The 19,742-nt window shown below is 44.9% G+C and overlaps 1 protein-coding gene across 1 annotated transcript in view; it reads left to right on the forward strand.

Annotated features, from left to right (window-relative positions):
* The window catches only part of LOC129852877 (protein patched homolog 1-like), an 85,244-nt gene that overhangs the window by 32,122 nt on the left and 33,380 nt on the right, over positions 1 to 19,742 (forward strand). The window contains exons 9-15 of the mRNA XM_055918495.1: positions 1,134 to 1,265; positions 1,373 to 1,528; positions 1,690 to 1,788; positions 4,124 to 4,249; positions 15,084 to 15,202; positions 15,937 to 16,567; positions 17,185 to 17,499. Coding sequence (XP_055774470.1) covers positions 1,134 to 1,265; positions 1,373 to 1,528; positions 1,690 to 1,788; positions 4,124 to 4,249; positions 15,084 to 15,202; positions 15,937 to 16,567; positions 17,185 to 17,499 — 1,578 coding nt within the window. The remainder of the gene's footprint in view (positions 1 to 1,133; positions 1,266 to 1,372; positions 1,529 to 1,689; positions 1,789 to 4,123; positions 4,250 to 15,083; positions 15,203 to 15,936; positions 16,568 to 17,184; positions 17,500 to 19,742) is intronic.

The raw sequence follows: 19,742 nt of genomic DNA on the forward strand, positions 1-19,742 counted from the left end.
GTCAGCCCAGCATCCACACACGTGAAGCCTGGGCCCCCAGTATAGCCCATGCCCCGTCTCTAAAGCTGAAGTTTTACGTCCTGTATCTGAACTTGCCGTCTGGGACCCTGGTAGGCCACATATGTAAGCCTGGGCCCCCAGTAGATATTTGGCCCAGTGAGGGTGTGTGGCGGTCGGTTAGAGTTCGGGGCTGTGCAGGGGAGAGTAGGACATCTGGAACACATTTGGTGGGCGTTGAAACTCTTTAACACACACACACACACAATCTATTTTCCAGCTGTGGACCCATTGGTGGCTCATGCGTGACATCATCTGCTCTTTGTTTTTGAAGGCCTCCGAGCTCCGCACGGTGTGGCTCTCTCTGTGTGTGTGTGTGCGAGTGAGAGTGTGCGTGTGTGTCAGCCATTCATCTTGGGGCCCAGTTTGAGGGAAGAGGTGTGATCATTTGTTTGAGAGAACTGTATTTTTATCAATGAAATACTGCTCTGGTAAGCATCAGGGAAAGAGACTCTACTGTGTGTGTGTGTGGTGTGTGTGTGTGTGTGTGTGTGTATGGTTGTGTGTTGATCAATGAAACGGTGCTCTGGTAAGCATCAGTGAAAGTCCAGAGAAGTGTCGAGCGTTGTGTGTGTGTCTGTCTGTGTGTGTCTCTGTGTGTGTGTGTGTCTGTGTGTGTGTGTGTGTGTGTGTGTGTGTGTGTGTGTGTGTGTGTGTGTGTGTGTGTGTGTGTGTGTGTGTGTGTGTGTGTGTGTGTGTGTGTGTGTGTGTGTGTGTGTGTGTGTGTGTATAGTCGCAGCTGCAGTACTCTACTATAGACTGTTCTACTCACTGTCTAGTGTTGCTTTTACATCACATTCAACATGTAATATTTCTGACTGACCCTCCCTCTCTCCTTCCCTCTCGCTCTCTCTCCCTCCCTCCCTCTCTCTCTCCTTCCCTCTCGCTCTCTCTCCCTCCCTCCCTCTCTCTCTCCTTCCCTCTCGCTCTCTCTCCCTCCCTCCCTCTCTCTCTCCTTCCCTCTCGCTCTCTCTCGCTCTCTTTCTCTCCTTCCCTCTCACTCTCTCTTTCTCTCTCCCTCTTTCCCTCTCTTTCCCCCTCCCTCCCTCCTTCCCTCTCTCCCTCTCTCTCTCCAGGCAGTACAGCAGAGTGTAGCCGTCAACTCGTCTCAGAAGGTTTTGTCGTTTACCACCACCACTCTGGAAGACATCCTCAAGTCTTTCTCTGATGTCAGCGTCATACGAGTGGCCAGCGGCTACCTGCTGATGGTGACTGACGACACACACCTGCGGCTCCACCCACTACATCAACCATAGCTGTGTGTGTGTGTGCGCGCGCGTGTGTGTGTTGACTCTCTCTTTCTCATTCTGTATAGTTGGCCTATGCTTGTCTGACCATGCTACGTTGGGACTGTGCTAAGTCTCAGGGAGCTGTAGGACTGGCCGGTGTCCTCTTGGTGGCGCTGTCTGTGGCTGCAGGCCTGGGGCTCTGCTCTCTGTTGGGCATATCCTTCAACGCTGCCACCACACAGGTAGCAAACACACACACACACACACAGACACACATCAATCAGTCAAAGGTTACACACACCGCCTCTTGTATGTACTGCAGGCAGATAATCCATCATTGAGACCTCAGTCACACACAGCATTCACAGCCACACAGACTGACTAACGGATGTGTGTGTTTCAGGTGCTACCGTTCCTGGCACTAGGCGTGGGTGTGGATGATGTGTTTCTCCTGGCCCACGCGTTCAGTGAGACGGGACAGAACAAGAAGATCCCCTTTGAGGTGAGACACAGCAACAACACTATGCTTCCACAGCAGCAACACTATGCTTCCACAGTGGCAACACTATGCTTCCACAGCAACAACACTATGCTTCCACAGCACAACACTATGCTTCCACAGCAGCAACACTATGCTTCCACAGCAACAACACTATGCTTCCACAGCAACAACACTATGCTTCCACAGCAGCAACACTATGCTTCCACAGCAACAACACTATGCTTCCACAGCAACAACACTATGCTTCCACAGCAACAACACTATGCTTCCACAGCAACAACACTATGCTTCCACAGCAACAACACTATGCTTCCACAGCAACAACACTATGCTTCCACAGCAACAACACTATGCTTCCACAGCAGCAACACTATGCTTCCACAGCAGCAACACTATGCTTCCACAGCAGCAACACTATGCTTCCACAGCAGCAACACTATGCTTCCACAGCAGCAACACTATGCTTCCACAGCAGCAACACTATGCTTCCACAGCAGCAACACTATGCTTCCACAGCAGCAACACTATGCTTCCACAGCAGCAACACTATGCTTCCACAGCAGCAACACTGTGCTTCCACAGCAACAACACTGTGCTTCCACAGCAACAACACTATGCTTCCACAGCAGCAACACTATGCTTCCACAGCAACAACACTATGCTTCCACAGCAGCAACACTGTGCAGGGGGATCCTGATGCTGGATCAACACTCTGAGTCTCTTTTTGAATATGGGACCAGGTGAGTTTCCCAGGTCTAAATGTGCCCTTGATAAGAGGGGAAGATTGAACAGCCCCAACCTCCACCCCCCTCTTCCCTCTCTCCCTCTCTCCCCCTCTCTGTCTCCCCCTCCTCTTATCGCTCACCTAGAGGAATGTGTGTGAGCCTGTCTCCGCCTGTGGTGCAACATCAACACACACACACACACACACACACACACACACACACACACACACACACACACACACACACACACACACACACACACACACACACACACACAGCCAGACATTCAAAGGAAGGTAGAAGCATTCAGTATATACACCGCTGTGTGCAGATATCTGGAACATGTGAACAGAACTTTTGTGTAGTCAAAAAATAAGTATAGGTTTTGCTAGCAGGCAAGACGAGAGAGGCTTTTACTGGGTTTAACTTTGGTGCGTGTTTGTGTGTGTGTGTTTGTTTGTGTGTGTGTGTGTGTGTGTGTGTTTGTTTGTTTTTAACTATCCTTGAGGGGAGCAGAAGTCCTCACAGGGATAGTAAAACTAGGAAAATTCAGACAAGTGGGGACATTTCGCCGGTCCCCACAAGGAAAACGGTTATTTTAGGCTTAGGGGTTAGGTTAAGGGTTAAGGATACTTTTAGGGTTAGCAGTTAGGGTTAGGGTTAGGGTAATGTTTAGGGTTAGGGAAAATAGGATTTTGAATGAAAATCAAAACAAATGTGTGTGTGTGCATGTGGAGAGGATTATTTTCCGTCTCCGGCGTGCGAAGGGGAAAACACAGACATGTATTTGCTTGTTTTTGTTTTTCCCCCACGCACCTCTCCTCCCTCCATCCCTCCATCCCCCGGTTTCCTTTATGTGGCGGAGATGAGAAGTAAACGGAACCTGATCTCTCCTCTGTCTGACACACACTCACCAGCTCTGTGTGTGGTCCTGCACGTCCTCAACACTTCACACACACACACACGCCAGCAAACCCTCTGAGGGCTGTGTGTGTGTGTGTGTGTGTGTGTGTGTGTGTGTGTGTGTGTGTGTGTGTGTGTGTGTGTGTGTGTGTGTGTGTGTGTGTGTGTGTGTGTGTGTGTGTGTAGATCCATTTGGAGCAGATAGGGGTAAGACATGATGAAGAGGGTTTTGTGCCTGCAGCAGTTAAGTGAGATAAGTGTATTTTTTGGTGGTGGGGGTGGGGGGGGTTCACGTTAACGTGTGTAGAAAGCGCTCTCTGTTCCTCTAAAAAGCCACACACGCCACATGCAGTCTTCCTAATCTGGAGCTTATTGCGGTGTAATGGAGAGATAAGCAAGTGCGCTGTATTCCACTCCTAATCACCCGAGGCAGAAGATGGAGACATTTCATCAAATCAATGTCAAAAGCTGTTAATCACCCTGTCAGATATCTTCATCAAATCAAACATTTGCCTTTAGATCAAGTTGGAAGTTGGAACGTAAAATGATTTTTTTTGCAGCTGTTGATATCCCCCCCCCCCTCCCTCCCAATCCAATACATATATCCTGTTGGTTGGGAATTCTAATGCGTTCTAACTCTCTCTCTCTCTCTCTCTCTCTCTCTCTCTCTCTCTCTCTCTCTCTCTCTCTCTCTCTGTGTGATGTAGGACCGTACGGGGGAGTGTTTGAAGAGGACAGGAGCAAGTGTAGCTCTCACCTCTATCAGTAACGTCACCGCTTTCTTCATGGCAGCCCTCATCCCTATACCTGCCCTACGAGCCTTCTCTCTGCAGGTACCTGTGTGTGTGTGTGTGTGTGTGTGTGTATGTGTGTGTATGTGTGTGTATGTGTGCGTGTGTGAGGGCCTACCTTCTAACAGTCCCCGTTCATCAGCCTTCATTGGCCCCAGATTTCTTGAGGCGCTTTTTTTGATTTCATTCATCAAACTGAGAGTGAGTGAGTGAGTGAGTGAGTGAGTGAGTGAGGCCATGTGTGTGTATATCCCTAGACCCACTTTGTGACACACTGTATCGGTACCGCCTGTATATTTCCTTGTTATTGTTATTTTATTGTGGTACTTTTTATTTTATTTATTTTTTATTTTAGTTTATTTAGTAAATATTTTCAACTGCATTGTTGGTTAAGGGCTTGTAAGTAAGCATTTCACGGTAAGGTCTACACCTGTTGTATTCGACGCATGTGACAAATCAAATTCGATTTGATTTGATTTGATTGTGTTAGTGGTGGGCCCAATATCTGTCCCGGTTGAGTCCACGTAACCCAATCCATGTGTGTGTGTGCTTGTGATATCAGTGTGGGAGGTAGGTAGAGAGAGAGGTTAGAGGGGAGTAGGGTGGGGGTGTTAGGAGGGTTGGGGGGGGGGGGTCCTATCTCAGATCTGTCATTAATTAGTAATGTCATCACACCACAAAGAGATAGAGGAGGGGGGGGGGGTGACAGAGGAAACAGGCAGAAAATCCTGGGGGTTAGAGAGGTCAGTCATCCTCTCTCCTCATCTACGTGTCTGTCTATATGTCTGCTTCCACTCTCTCTCCCTCTCTCATCTGTGCGTGTGGCGGAATACCTTGACACACACACGCACGCTGCTGTTTGACCTCTGACCCAAGGAAGAGGTGGCTGAGTTCATGTGCCATTGGCCTGACAACAAGCCCAGCTGCACGCTACACATACCACGGCGCAGATAAGTCTGGACGTACACAACTCACACACACACACTCACCTACACGCAACCCCCCCCCCCCCCCCCCCCCCCCCCCTTCTGATACAGGCGAGACATTACTCTTCTTTCACAGTGAAGCTGATATTAGTATGTGTGGACAGATGGCTTTAGTACAGGGGTCTGTCAAACATGCTCTACTTAGCCCAAAGGTCTGATAGAACCAGGACACACATCACAGACAAATACCATACATGGAGGTGTGTGAGTGTGTGTGTGTGTGCGCGCAGGCATGCGTGGGAGTGTGTGTGCGTGTGTCTGAAAGCACATTCTTGTCTTTATCAGCATTAACAACTTCCTCCAGTCGACTCCTCTCTGGAACAGAGGGATTTGTCTCTCTTTTCTCTCTCTCTATCTCTCTCTCTCTCTCTCTCTCTCTCTCTCTTTATCCCATCTCTCCATTTCCTCCCCTCCTTCAGTCTGGAAGAAACAAAAGAGTGTGGATCTGAGCTAGACAAAGAGAGGAAGATAAAGCACACTACAGCTCCGGTCTCTTTACTGGGGTCAGCCAATGGCCACACCGGGCGTGTTTGTGTGGGTTTAGAGGTTGATTTCATTAGGAAAAGCCTTACGGAGCTGGGAGCAACAGAAATGTCATGTGTTTGTGTGGTCAGACTAAGAATCTATGTGTTCCGTTCTGTCTCCCTCCTCCATCTTACTCCCCCCCCCTCACCCTCACTCCCCTCTCTCCCTTTTCTCTCTCTACCTTTCTCGCTTTCTTGTGCTGTGCATGGAATTGAGACTTGTGAGGTAAGGAAGGTAAGGAATGAGAGAGGGGGAGCGGTGTGTGTGTCTGGTTGGTGTTAAGGCGTGGTTACAGTGGGATGGAATAGGTTGCTGTAAACTGGCAGTAGTGAGAGCCTGTGTGTGTGTGTGTGTGTGTGTGTGTGTGTGTGTGTGTGTGTGTGTGTGTGTGTGTGTGTGTGTGTGTGTGTGTGTGTGTGTGTGTGTGTGTGTGTGTGTGTGTGTGTGTGTGTGTGAGAGAGAGTGTGTTCTTGAGTGCATGCGTGTGTAGGGGTGTGTGTAGGGGTGTGTGTGTGTGTGTGTGTGTGTGTAGGGGGGTGTGTGTGTGTGTGTAGGGTGTGTGTGTGTGTAGGGGTGTGTGTTGTCTCTGAGCCGTTGCGCCTGTTCATCACCTCAAGCCCTGCAGGCCTCTGTCTCCTTGGGTGGCCTGGCACACACACAGGACTTAGTGTGTGTGTGCTTGTGTGTGTGTGTTCAGTGGTCTGGCAGCTACACAGGATCCAGATTGTACTCTGGGCAGGGCCCCAGCCTAACCCCAACCCCCACCCTCTACTCTTTACAGCTCTAAGAGCTACACACTACTCTCTCTCTCTCGTTTTATTTTCTCTCAAGTTCTCCTCTTACACACTCACACTCTTTTTTTCCTTCTTATTTTTTATTAACCCATCCACCACCACCCCTCTTCAGAGGACACATATCTTTGAAGTTTTTAAAAACATTTTTTTACAGCTTTTCTGCTACGTATACAGTACATACATTTTACATAGGCATTTTACATACAGTACCAGTCAAAAGTTTGGACACACCTACTCAATCAAATCCAATTCAACTTTATTTGTCACATGCGCCGAGTACAACAAGTGTAGACTTTACTGTGAAAATGCTTACTTACAAGCCCTTAACCAACAGTGCAGTTCAAGAAGAGTTAAGAAAATATTTACCAAGTAGACTAAAATAAAAAAGTAACACAATAAGAATAACAATAACGAGGCTATATACACGGGGCACCGGTACCGAGTCAGTGTGCGAGGGTACAGGTGTCTAGTTGAGTTAATCTGTACATGTAGGTGGGGAGGAAGTGACTATGCATAGATAACAAACAAACAGCGAGTGCAGAGAAAACAGTCTATAACTTGGGTGACTGGAGTCTGACAATTTTATGGGCTTTCCTCTGACACCGCCTATTATATAGGTCCTGGAAGGCAGGAAGCTTGGCCCCAGTGATGTACTGGGCTGTTCGCACTACCCTCTGTAGCACCTAACGGTCAGATGCCAAGCAGTTGCCATACCAGGCGGTGATGCAACCGGTCAGGACGCTCTCGATGGTGCAGTTGTAGAACCTTTTGAGGATTTGGAGACCCATGCCAAATCTTTTCAGTCTCCTGAGGGGGAAAAGGTTTAGTCGTGCCCTCTTTACGACTGTCTTGATATGTTTGGACCATGATAGTTCGTTGGTGATTCAAGGGTTTTTCTTTATTTAAAAAAAAGTTCTATATTGTAGAATAATAGTGAAGACATCAAAACTATGAAATTACACATATGGAATCATGTAGTAACTAAAAAAGTGTTAAACAAATCAAAATATATTTTATATTTGAGATTTTTCAAAGTAGCCACCTTTTGCTTTGAACACTCTTGGCATTCTCTCAACCATCTTCACCTGGAATGCTTTAACAACAGTCTTGAAGGAGTTCCCACATATGCTGAGCACTTGTTGGTTGCTTTTCCTTCACTCTGCAGTCCAACTCATCCCAAACCATCTCAATTGGGTTGAGGTCGGGTGATTGTGGAGGCCAGGTCATCTGATGCAGCACTCCATCACTCTTCTTCTTGGTCAAATAGCCCTTACACAGCCTGGAGGTGTGTTGGGTCATTGTCCTGTTGAAAAACAAATGATAATCCCACTAAGCACAAACCAGATGGGATGCCATTTCGCTGCAGAATGCTTTGGTAGCCATGCTGGTTAAGTGTGCCTTGAATTCTAAATAAATCACAGACAGTGTCATCCGGCAAAGCACCCCCACACCATCACACCTCCTCCTCCATGCTTCATGATGGGAACCACGCATGCAGAGATCATCCGTTCACCTGCTATGCGTCTCAGAAAGACACGGCGGTTGGAACCAAAAATCTCACATTTGGACTCATCAGACCAAAAGGACAGATTACCACTGGTCTAATGTCCATTTCTCATGTTTCTTGGCCAAGCAAGTCTCTTCTTATTATCGGTGTCCTTTAGTAGTGGTTTCTTTGCAGTATTTCGACCATGAAAGCTTGGTTCACACAGTCTCATTTGAACAGTTGATGTTGAGATGTGTCTGTTACTTGAACTCTGTGAAGCATTTATTTGGGCTGCTATTTCTGAGGCTGGTAACTCTAAAGAACATATCCTCTGCAGCAGAGGTAACTCTGGGTCTTCCTTTCCTGTTGCAGTCCTCATGAGAGCCAGTTTCATCATAGCGCTTGATGTTTTTTGAGACTGCGCTTTAAGAAACTATCAAAGTTCTTGACATTTTCCGGATTGACTGACCTTCATGTCTTAAAGTAATGATGGACTGTAATTTTTCTTTGCTTATTTGAGCTGTTCTTGCCATAATATGGACTTGGTGTTTTACCAAACAGGGCTATCTTCTGTATACCACCCCTACCTTGTCACAACACAACTGATTTGCTTAAACGCATGAAGAAGGAAAGAAATTCCACAAATGAACTTTTAAGAAGGCACACCTGTTAACTGAAATGCATTCCAAGTGACGACCTCATGAAGCTAAAAATAAAGAAAAACCCCTTGAATGAGTAGGTGTAACGGATTTCCTCTTCGTCTGAGGAGGAGTAGCAAGGATCGGACCAATGTGCAGCGTGGTAAGTGTCCATAATGAGATATTTAATAAAAAAACAGAACACTGAACAAAATAACAAAAGTACAAACAAACAACCGAAACAGTCCCGTATGGTGCAAACACTGAAACAGAAAATAACCACCCACAACACACAATGGAAAACAGGCTACCTAAATATGGCTCCCAATCAGAGACAATGATAAACAGCTGCCTCTGATTGGGAACCACACCAGGCCAAACACATAGAAATCAAACAACCTAGAAAAAAGAACATAGACTGCCCACCCCAACTCACGCCCTGACCAACCTAACAAAAAGACATAAAAAATAAACTAAGGTCAGAACGTGACAGTAGGTTTGTCCAAACTTTTGACTGGTACTGTACATGGTACTTTTGTATAAAGCAGTCACGTAACAATAATTTATTACCATACATAAACTCTTTAATCCCACCTCTCAGCCCATCCCACCTATCACCATAGACCACCCTCGTTTGGTTTCCATGTGCCATATACTTTTCAATTGTGCTGTGATGTTTTACATACATTTATAAACTTTCTAATCGTATAGTATCTACAGATTGTGAGCTAAAGATGAAAACCTTTCCCACGAGTATTATTATATTATTTATTGACTGACCATGGCTTTCCAAATCGCCCAACACTGCTATTGGTAAGGTTAATTTTAACCATTCCTGAACCTGTGACAATAAACAAGCTATATATGGGCAATACCAGAATAAATAATCTTGGGATTCAGTCTCTTCGCAGCAAATCTACAGAGCTGAGATTGTTTGTTTGTCCCATATATATAGCATTCTGTTGGTGGCAAGAATTTTGTATAATAATTTAAATTGAAAAAACACAACGTTTTTTTTTGTGTGTGTACCAGTTCATAAACCATGTGCCATGGAATCGGTACATTGAAAATCTCTTCCCATTTATTTTGCAACCTGTATGGCGCAGCTGTCAACATTTTTGTCCTCAAAGAAACTAGTATATTTTTCTATTTATGCCAGTTCCTTTCAGACAATTTGTATCTTCAATATATGGCAGGCAAACAAGTTCCCTTCCTTCTCTCTTTTCCACTTGCCTCCTCCATTTTTGTGGTAGTGCTGCAATCAGTTGGTTGTAAGTTTGGATTAAGCAGACATTCCCATATATTTTCGATAGCTGCGTATGTGACATAACTCCATCGTTTCTATACCTAATATCATTAATACATACATTTTTTAAAATTCAATTTCTTTCCATAAATAATGTTTTTTTATTAATCAGTATATTTGAGTTTAACCATAACATTTGTTGTAATATTTGTTCTATCTTTTCTGGAGGGTAAACTGAAACTGTAACCAGCTTCGTATGGCTTGTTTAAGAAAGGGCGATACTAAACAAAATTTATTTTAAATGATTCGGGAAATGAGAGGTTGTAATCTGTATAAAGGCAAAAAGGCCAAGGATGAGCCTTTCTTAATAATCTACTGGAGAACCATTTTGGGTTTAAGTATAACTTATATATGAGTGAAGCTTTTAGTGAGTTTTAAAGATGTAATATTTAATCGTTTTAGCCCCCCAAATTCATATTCATTATATAAATAGGCACGTTTAATTTTGTCCGCCTTAGCGTTCCAAATAAAGTGAAATATTCTTTGCTCTTATGATTTAAAAACGAGTCGTCTGAAGTAGGCAGCGCCATTAGTAAGTAAGTAAACTGTGATAGGACCAACCTCTCCATGGTTGCAGAATCTTATCTATTTTTCCAAACTTTCTAATGAAATTGATTGTGGTAAGCTCATTTACATTTTTTGAGATGTGAATACCAAGTGTGTCTACTTCACCATCCGCCCATTTTATCGGTAAACTACAAGGTAGTGTAAACACTGTGTCTTTTAACGATCCAATATGTAATATGGTACACTTGTCATATGTAGGTTTTAGTCCAGAGAGGCTAGAAAAGTGATCAAGATCTTCAATAAGACTGTGCAGGGATCCAGATTGCGGACTTAAGAAAAAACTTGAGTCTTACATTGACACTTTTGTTTTTACCCCTGAATTTCTAACCCCTTGATGTTCTTGTTGGAGCTAATTTTGATAGCTAGCATTTCAATGGCCATAATAAATAGATATGGAGACAACAGACAGCCTTGTTTTACTCCTCTTAAAATCTCTATACTTTCTGAGAAGTAACCATTATTTACTATTTTACATCTGTGGTTGCTGTACATAATTTTTACCCATTGTATAAGAGATTCACCGCTATGCATTTCGCCAGGATTTTCGCATCACAACATTGAAGTGTAAGAGGCATGCTAATAATGGATATTTTAGTACATAAAAAACATTAAAAAATGTCTGATGTACCTCTACTGGTATACCATCAAGCCCTGGTGTTTTTCCAGACTGGAAAGATTTAATTGCATCATTAAGTTCCTCTTTTGTAAGTTGATGTTCACACAGGTCTTTCTGTAAATGTTTTAAATTAACTTTATTATTATTATTAGGGAAGAAATCCTTACAGTTAACATCATTCAGTGGAAATGGAGGAAACTGAAAAGAAAACATATGCTTAAAATATTTTGCTACCTCTTTCAAAATATAATTTTGTGAATCATGGATGATTTCTGTAAATTCTTTTTGGTAGCATTTCGATGTTGAAGATTCAAGAAAAATGTTGTGCATTTTTCCCCGTTTTCAATCCCATCCGCTTTATTTTTGTAATACATTACACTTGATCGTTCTTGAATAAGTACCTCCAATTCTTTTTGTTTTTCCTCTAACCTATTTTGTGCCTCTATAGTACAGTTTCCATGACCATCTACCTGCTCTGTTATTTCCTCTATTTCCTTTATTAGTCTAATCTCTTTGAATCTAAACCGCTTTTGTTTATAATACAATGATGAGTGTTGTATGATGAATGGCCTCCAAAAGTACATGTAAAAGTGTCCCATACAATAAGGAGATCTGCTGTACCTATGTTGTGCAGAAAAAAACTAAATTATTAATTATTTTGTCTTAGTTAAGAACAAATTGTCATCCAATAGGCTTTTATTCATTTTCCAATATCCCCATCCACTTGGAAATTCTGCAAGTTATATGGAGGCCAATTAGATGGTGGTCCGATCGCATTCGGTCTCCTATTAATATTTTTTTACTTTTGATGCCAGCAAGAATGATTCCAGGAAGTAATCAAGACGACTAGCTTGATTAAGCCATATATATCTCACTAGGTCAGGGTTGTTCAGCCTCCATATATCCACTAGTTCTAATGTATCCATGATATGTGTGATCTCCTTAAGTGCTTGAGGGAGATAGTTTGTAGTGTGACTTTCTTTACGATCCATTGAGGTACTTCAAACCGTATTATAACCTCCCACAATAATAATAGATTCATTCGTTGCTTGTGAGCTCAATAGATTATTCTATATATTTTAGAAGAAGTGTGGATCATCATTATTTGGCCAATATTGATCAATTCGCCAGATCTGTTTTTGGTCCAATAGCATATTTAAAATAATACATTTCATTGAGGATCTGTTTGTACATTTTCCACAACCAGAACAACATTTTTACGAATTAGTATAATCACCCCTTTTGAGTTTCTTTGCCCATGACAAAAATGTATTTCTCCCTCCCAGTCCTTTTCCTCATCTATATTTGCAGAGTTAGTTTCCTGTAAACAATAGATATTATATTATTTCTCTTTTAGCCAGGTAAAAATGTATTTTTGGAGTAGGTGACACCTTTTGTAACATGATATCCTCTCCAGTCCCACTCCGATTCACAAGGAGCCGAAAGCAAAGTCTTGTATTTTTGTCTTTATTTGGCGAAAACAAAGAAGAGTCGCCTTCCCTCCCTAAGTAGTAGCTAGCTGGCAGCCTTGGTAGCTGGCTTTAGCCTGTCTAAAACATAGCAAGCTAGCCAGCCTTTTTAACTTCCCACATCGCCATGTGAAATAATCAGATTTATAATAAAAGAATATGCCCGGCAAATATTCTTATACTAGTATAACTTAACACATTATCCCGATTTGACAAGCTGCTTGTGTTTTCATTCCCATATCATCTAAAAATATAACTTCATGTTTTGGTCATGGAGAAAAAAGTACATGACTAGCTAGTTGGCTACAGCAGGTTCTACCATTTCACAATAGCCTGTAATCACTAGTTAATACTTCTAAACAAAATACCTTTTGGGGTGGATTCTTGGATTTTCTTGTTGTCTACTTATTTGTTGTGAAAACAAAAGTAGAGTGTCTTGTCTTGTTGTCTTGTCTTGCTTGCAAATTGGCTAACACTGCAAGCTAGCTAGACTTTTAGCTTCACACATCTCCATGTGAACTAATCTGATTTATAATTCAATAATATGCCCTGGCAAATATTCTTATACTTGCCAGTGTAACCTACAAGATTATCCTAATTTGAAATGCTGTTTCAATGTATTTTTTCCCATATCAGCAAAAAAAACAAAAAATCAAGGAGAAAATAGCACATGGCTGTCAGTTTTAACCTAGAATAATAATCACTTACATTTTGGGGTGATTCTATAAGGCTACAATGTTGTTTGGTTTATTGTTTGAACAGTCGCTAAGATTATGTTTGGTTATCAATGCAAAATAGGCTGCTTATTTAATGTCAAACTAAACCAAGACAGCAAACTTAACCAAGACAGCATGGGTCCCCAGATCCTCAAAAAGTTCTACAGCTGCACCATCGAGAGCATCCTGACCGGTTGCATCACCACCTGGTATGGCAACTGCTCGGCATCTGACCTTAAGGCGCTACAGAGGGTACTGCATATGGCCCAGTACATCACTGGGGCCAGGCTTCCTGCCATCCAGGACCTATATACTATGCGGTGTCAGAGGAAAGACAAAAAAATTGTCAAAGACTCCAGTCACCCAAGTTATAGACTCTTCTCTCTGCTACCGCACGGCGAGCGGTACCGGAGCGCCAAGTCTAGTTCCAAAAGGCTCCTCATCAGCTCCTACCCCCAAGCCATAAGTCTGCTGAACAATTAATCAAACGGCCTTCCGTACTCAGTATTTACTGTTTACTTTTGTTTTTACACTGCTGCTACTTGATGTTTATTATCTATGCATAGTCACTTTACCCCCACCTACATGTACAAATTACTTCGACTAACCTGTACCCCCGCACATTGACTTGGCACCGGTACCCCGTGTATATAGTCTCATTATTGTTATTTTATTGTGTTACTTTTTACTTTAGTTTATTTAGTAAATATTTTGCAATGTTGGTTAAGGGCTCATAAGTAAGCATTTCACAGTAAGGTCTACATCTGTTGTATTCTGCTCATGTGACAAATACAATTTCATTTGATCTTGACGTTTAAGTGATTTTCAAGTTGATTAGCTTCCCTCATCTCCATGTGAAATAATCCGATTTATAATGAAATAATATGCCCCGGCAAATATTCGTATACTTGCTTGTGTAACCTACAATATTATCCCAGTTTCATATGCTGTGCCAATGTATTCACTCCCATATCAGCTAAAAATAGAATATCATCATGTTTTAGTCGTGGAGAAAAAGCACATATCTTGAAGCTGTTTTTACAGTAGGCTGAAGTTACTACCTATTACTTCTAAACAAAATAAAAATAAAAATTGTTTGGGGGGGGGTTCTAATAAGGCTATAATTTTGTTTGGTTTATTGTTTGAACAGTTGCTGATATTACATTTGCTTATTAATGCAAAATAGGCTAATTTCATGCAATAACCTATAGCCTACAGATCAGATCAAGGAACCAAGCAAGCTTCCTTGCCTACACAACACTGCCCCCATGGTTACGGAAAGTATGATACGGCGCGTTACAATTTCCATGCGATACGGTAGTAACGAGCACGCTATAAGGAGCCGCCCTTTTTGTGACGAGAAGCGACACTGCGCTACGCTTCGTCGGCTTGGTTGGCGTATTCTGTGCAGACCCCTTTTAGGAACTCTATAAACTACCCCCTCCTTGGTTGGCGTATTCTGTGCAGACCCCTTTTAGGAACTCTATAAACTACCCCCTCCTTGGTTGGCGTATTCTGTGCATACCCCTTTTAGGAACTCTATAAACTACCCCCTCCTTGGTTGGCGTATTCTGTGCAGACCCCTTTTAGGAACTCTATAAACTACCCCCTCCTTGGTTGGCGTATTCTGTGCAGACCCCTTTTAGGAACTCTATAAACTACCCCCTCCCAACTCATGGCAGCCTGATAAGTTAACCAATTGTTCTGTGTGTGTGTGTGTGTGTGTGTGTGTGTGTGTGTGTGTGTGTGTGTGTGTGTGTTCTCCCTGGCCAGGCTGCGGTGGTGGTGGTGTTTAACTTTGCCATGGTACTGCTCATCTTCCCTGCCATCCTCAGTATGGACCTGTATCGCAGAGAGGACCGCCGCTTTGACATCTTCTGCTGCTTCTACAGGTAACACACACACACACACACACACACACATAATCTCTACAAATACACACACGCGCGCACGCACACACACTGTATATCTCTCCGCACCCTGTGGTTCATAAAGGTGTGTCATGTGTCATATTTTTCCATGTGATTACAGCTGAGTGTATCTCTACCTCAACTTCCCTAACTGATCCTTTAATTACTGTTTAGAGTGTGCTGTCTGTCTGTCTGTCTGTCTGTTTATCCTTCTCTCTCTTTATTAAACATCACCTGCCTGTCTGTGCATGTTCAGCTCCATAACACTCGCAGAGTCACACATTCAATACACTCCCAGAAGTACATACGGGCACATATACCAAACATATCCAGCGCCGCTGCTAGCTGTGTGTCTGTCCCCCAGCCGGTGTGCTAACTCTCTGTCTGTCTGTCTGTCTGTCCCCCAGCCTGTGTGCTAACTCTCTGTCTGTCTGTCTGTCCCCCAGCCTGTGTGCTAACTCTCTGTCTGTCTGTCTGTCCCCCAGCCTGTGTGCTAACTCTCTGTCTGTCTGTCTGTCTGTCTGTCTGTCTGTCTGTCTGTCTGTCCCCCAGCCTGTGTGCTAACTCTCTGTCTGTCTGTCTGTCTGTCTGTCTGTCTGTCTGTCTGTCCCCCAGCCTGTGTGCTAACTCTCTGTCTGTCTGTCTGTCTGTCTGTCTGTCTGTCTGTCTGTCTGTCCCCCAGCCTGTGTGCTAACTCTCTGTCTGTGTCTCTCCAGCCCGTGTGCTAACAGGGTGATCCAGATCGAACCCCAGGCTTACCTGGACGGAGCAGACGGCAGTCACTACAGCCCCCCTCCTACCTCCTTCCGCACCCCCCCTCCCTCCTACAGCAGCCATGGTTTCTCCCAGCAGACTCAGATCACCATGCAGTCTACCGTCCAGCTGAGGACAGAGTACGACCCCAGGACTCAGGCCTTCTACACTACGGCCGAACCCAGGTCCCAGATCTCCGTACAACCGTTTACACCCACAGCCACCGGCCCCGCCAACAACCCCAACACCAGTCACGGTGTTCATGGCAACAACAACCACCATAGCAACCATCACAGCCGGAGTGGGAGTAGCAGTAGTCACGGCAACCTGAACAACAACAATGGTGGGCGTGGTTCCGGCTCAGTCCCGTTCCCTCCTCCCCCGTCCTCCTCTGGCGTTCCCCCTGTCTCCCCCCAGGCGGGGGAGGGGGTGTGTGTGTCGGGGGAGAGTGCCAGCTCCTCCAGGGATCTGCTGTCCCAGTCTGGAGAGGCCTCTCTGCGGCTGCGCTGTCTGGAGCCCCCCTGCTCCCGATGGACCCTGGCCTCCTTCGCAGAGAAACACTACGCCCCCTTCCTACTGCAGCCCACCACCAAGGTCGGTCTGTCTGTCTGTGTGTGTGTGTGTGTGTGTGTGTGTGTGTGTGTGTGTGTGTGTGTGCCTGCGCGCGCACTTGCGTGTTCCTCCCCAGCGGTGGCTAACTCGCAGAGCCTGCTGAGTCAGACGTATCTAACCACAGAGCCTCAGTAGTAAGTTAGAGTACGTTCTAGTAGTCAAATATCTTAGAGCAGGGCTAGACCTGGCTTTCAGTCTGTGGTCAGTTTCTGACTAAAAAGATCTCTGTCTTCTCTCCTGGGTGGGCCCTTAAACTGACCTCCTGACCTGACTGACTCAGTCTGTGGTCAGACAGACACTACATTATGCTGGCTGGAGTGTTGAGATGGGTGACTAAACTGGGATAGTAAAACAGGTCCTGCCAGCGGTATTTACGTGCGCTTGTCTGCGTGCCAAATGGCACCCTGTTCCCTACATAGTGCACTTATTTTGACCGGGGCCCATCTCAACACTCCTCTCTAGTCCACTTTGGAACGCGGGATGTTTCTGTGGTCGTTGGGTTTCAATCTGTAAAGGGCCACCCATGTTCAGCGTACTGTGTACTTATCTCCCTCTCTCCCCCCTCCTCCCTCCGCCCCGCCGTCCCTCCCTCTCTTCAGGTGGTAGTCATCCTGCTGTTCCTGGTCCTGCTGGGGGTCAGTCTGTACGGGACCACGCGGGTACGGGACGGGCTGGAGCTGACCGACATCGTTCCCAGGGAGACCAGCGAGTACGACTTCATCGGGGCCCAGTTCAAGTTCTTCTCCTTCTACAACATGTACGTGGTGACCCAGCGGGCGGAGTACTCCCAGGCCCAGCCCCTGCTCTACCAGCTGCACTGCAGCTTCAACACGATCCGCTACGTACTGAGGGAGGACAACGGCCAGCTGCCACTCATGTGGCTCCACTACTTCAGGGACTGGCTGCAAGGTGAGGCATATACAATACATATATATATATATATACTGTACGGTGCATTTGGAAAGTATTCAGACCCCTTCACTTTTTCCACGTTTTGTTACGTTACAGCCAAATTTTAAAATGGATTTGAAAAAAAAATTATATCTCAAAATGGATTTTAACAATCTGCACACACAATACCCTATAAGAAAACGAGTTTTTAGAAATGTTTTCAAACGAATTATAAACAAAAAACAGAAATACCTTATTTACATATGTATTCAGATCCTTTCCTATGAGACTCAAAAATGAGCTCAGGTGCATCCTGTTTCCATTGATCATCCTTGAGATGTTTCTACAACTTGATTAGAGTCCACTTGTGGGAAATTCAATTGATTGGACATGATTTGGAAAGGCACACAGCTGTCTATATAAGGTCCCACTGTTGACAGTGCATGTCAGAGCAAAAACCAAGCCATGAGGTCGAAGGAATTGTCCGTAGAGCTCCGAGACAGGATTGTGTCGAGGCACAGATCTGGGGAAGGGTACCAAAACATTTCTGCAGAATTGAAGGTCCCCAAGAACACAGTGGCCTCCATCATTCTTAAATGGAAGAAGTTTGGAACCACCAAGACTCTTCCTAGAGCTGCCCGCCCGGCCAAACTGAGCAAACGGGGGAGAAAGACCTTGGTCAGGGAGGTGACCAAGAACCCCATGGTCACTCTGACAGAGCTCCAGAGTTCCTCTGTGGAGATGGGAGAAATTTCCAGAAGAGCAACCATCTCTGCAGCACTCCACCAATCAGGCCTTTATGGTAGAGTGGCCAGAGAGAAGCCACTCCTCAGTAAAAGTCACATGACAGCCCGCTTGGAGTTTGCCAAAAGGCACATAAAAGACTTTCAGACCATGAGAAACAAGATTCTCTGATCTGATGAAACCAAGATTGAACTCTTTGGCCTGAATGCCAAGCGTCACATCTGGAGGAAACCTGGCACCATCCCTACAGTGGAACATGGTGGTGGCAGCATCATGCTGTGGGGATGTTTTTCAGCGGCAGGGACTTGTAGACTAGTCAGGATCGAGGGAAAGATGAACAGAGCAAAGTACAGTACAGTCCTTGATGAAAACCTGCTCCAGAGCGCTCAGGACCTCAGACTGGGGGTGAAGGTTCACCTTCCAACAGGACAATGATCCTAAACACACAGCCAAGACAGCACAGGAGTGGCTTTGGGACACGTTTCTGAATGTCCTTGAGTGGCCCAGCCAAAGCCCGGACTTGAACCCAATCAAACATCTCTGGAGAGACCTGAAAATAGCTGTGCAGTGACGCTCCCCATCCAACCTCCCCGAGCCTGAGAGGATCTGCAGAGAAGAATGGGAGAAACTCCCCAAATACAGGTGTGCCAAGCTTGCAGATTCATACCCAAGAAGACTCGGGGTGCTTTAACAAAGTGCTGAGTAAAGGGTCTGAATACTTATGTAAATGTAATCTTTCAGTTGTTTGATTTGGAGTACATTTGCCAAATGTGGGGTATTGTGTGTAGATTGATAAGGAGAAAAAAATACACAAATGAATCCGTTTTATAACAGGGCTGTAACGTCACAAAATGTGGGACTAAGTCAAGGGGTCTGAATACTTTCCAACGGCACTGTACCTGCATGCAAACACACAGGCTTGCACCATACACTTTGTAGCTGTCATGTACTACAGGCATCCTCATTAGCTGGGGTGTTCTCCAGCAACAGGAACCATGTAGACCTAAGCCTGTGAACAACAGCTGGACACCGCTGGTGATGCATTGTGGGTTGAAGTGCTTGTACATTTCCGCGTGTATTCATCTGCGTCCGCGCTTGCACACGTATGTATTTGTGTGTGTGCTTGAGTGTGTGGTGCGCGGCGTGTGTGTGTGTGGCTGGGCGGGGGAGCTGCAGAGTGGGTGGATTACAGAGAGCTGTGTTTAATATTGCTCAGTGAGATGGCTGGACAAATTGGACCCAGACAGCGAGCAAGGGGAGACCCAAAACACTATCCCAGGAACAGGCTACCGGCCAGGGGGAACGGAGAGGGGAGTGCAGGAGGCCAAGAGGAGAGAAACACAGAAAAGAGAGAGAGCAATGAAACAATTAGTAATTGAGAGGTAGAGATAGAGAGCATGACGGAAAGAAGTTAAGAAACAGAGGTAGAGAGATATATTCTCGGCCTGTTCTACCTGAAAGCGTGTCGGAGTTGGATACTGAGTTTGTCCTTGCTCTTATACAATGCACTAACCAGCACAGT

The sequence above is a fragment of the Salvelinus fontinalis genome, chromosome 4, assembly GCF_029448725.1.
Source record: "Salvelinus fontinalis isolate EN_2023a chromosome 4, ASM2944872v1, whole genome shotgun sequence".
NCBI classification, from domain to species: domain Eukaryota; kingdom Metazoa; phylum Chordata; class Actinopteri; order Salmoniformes; family Salmonidae; genus Salvelinus; species Salvelinus fontinalis.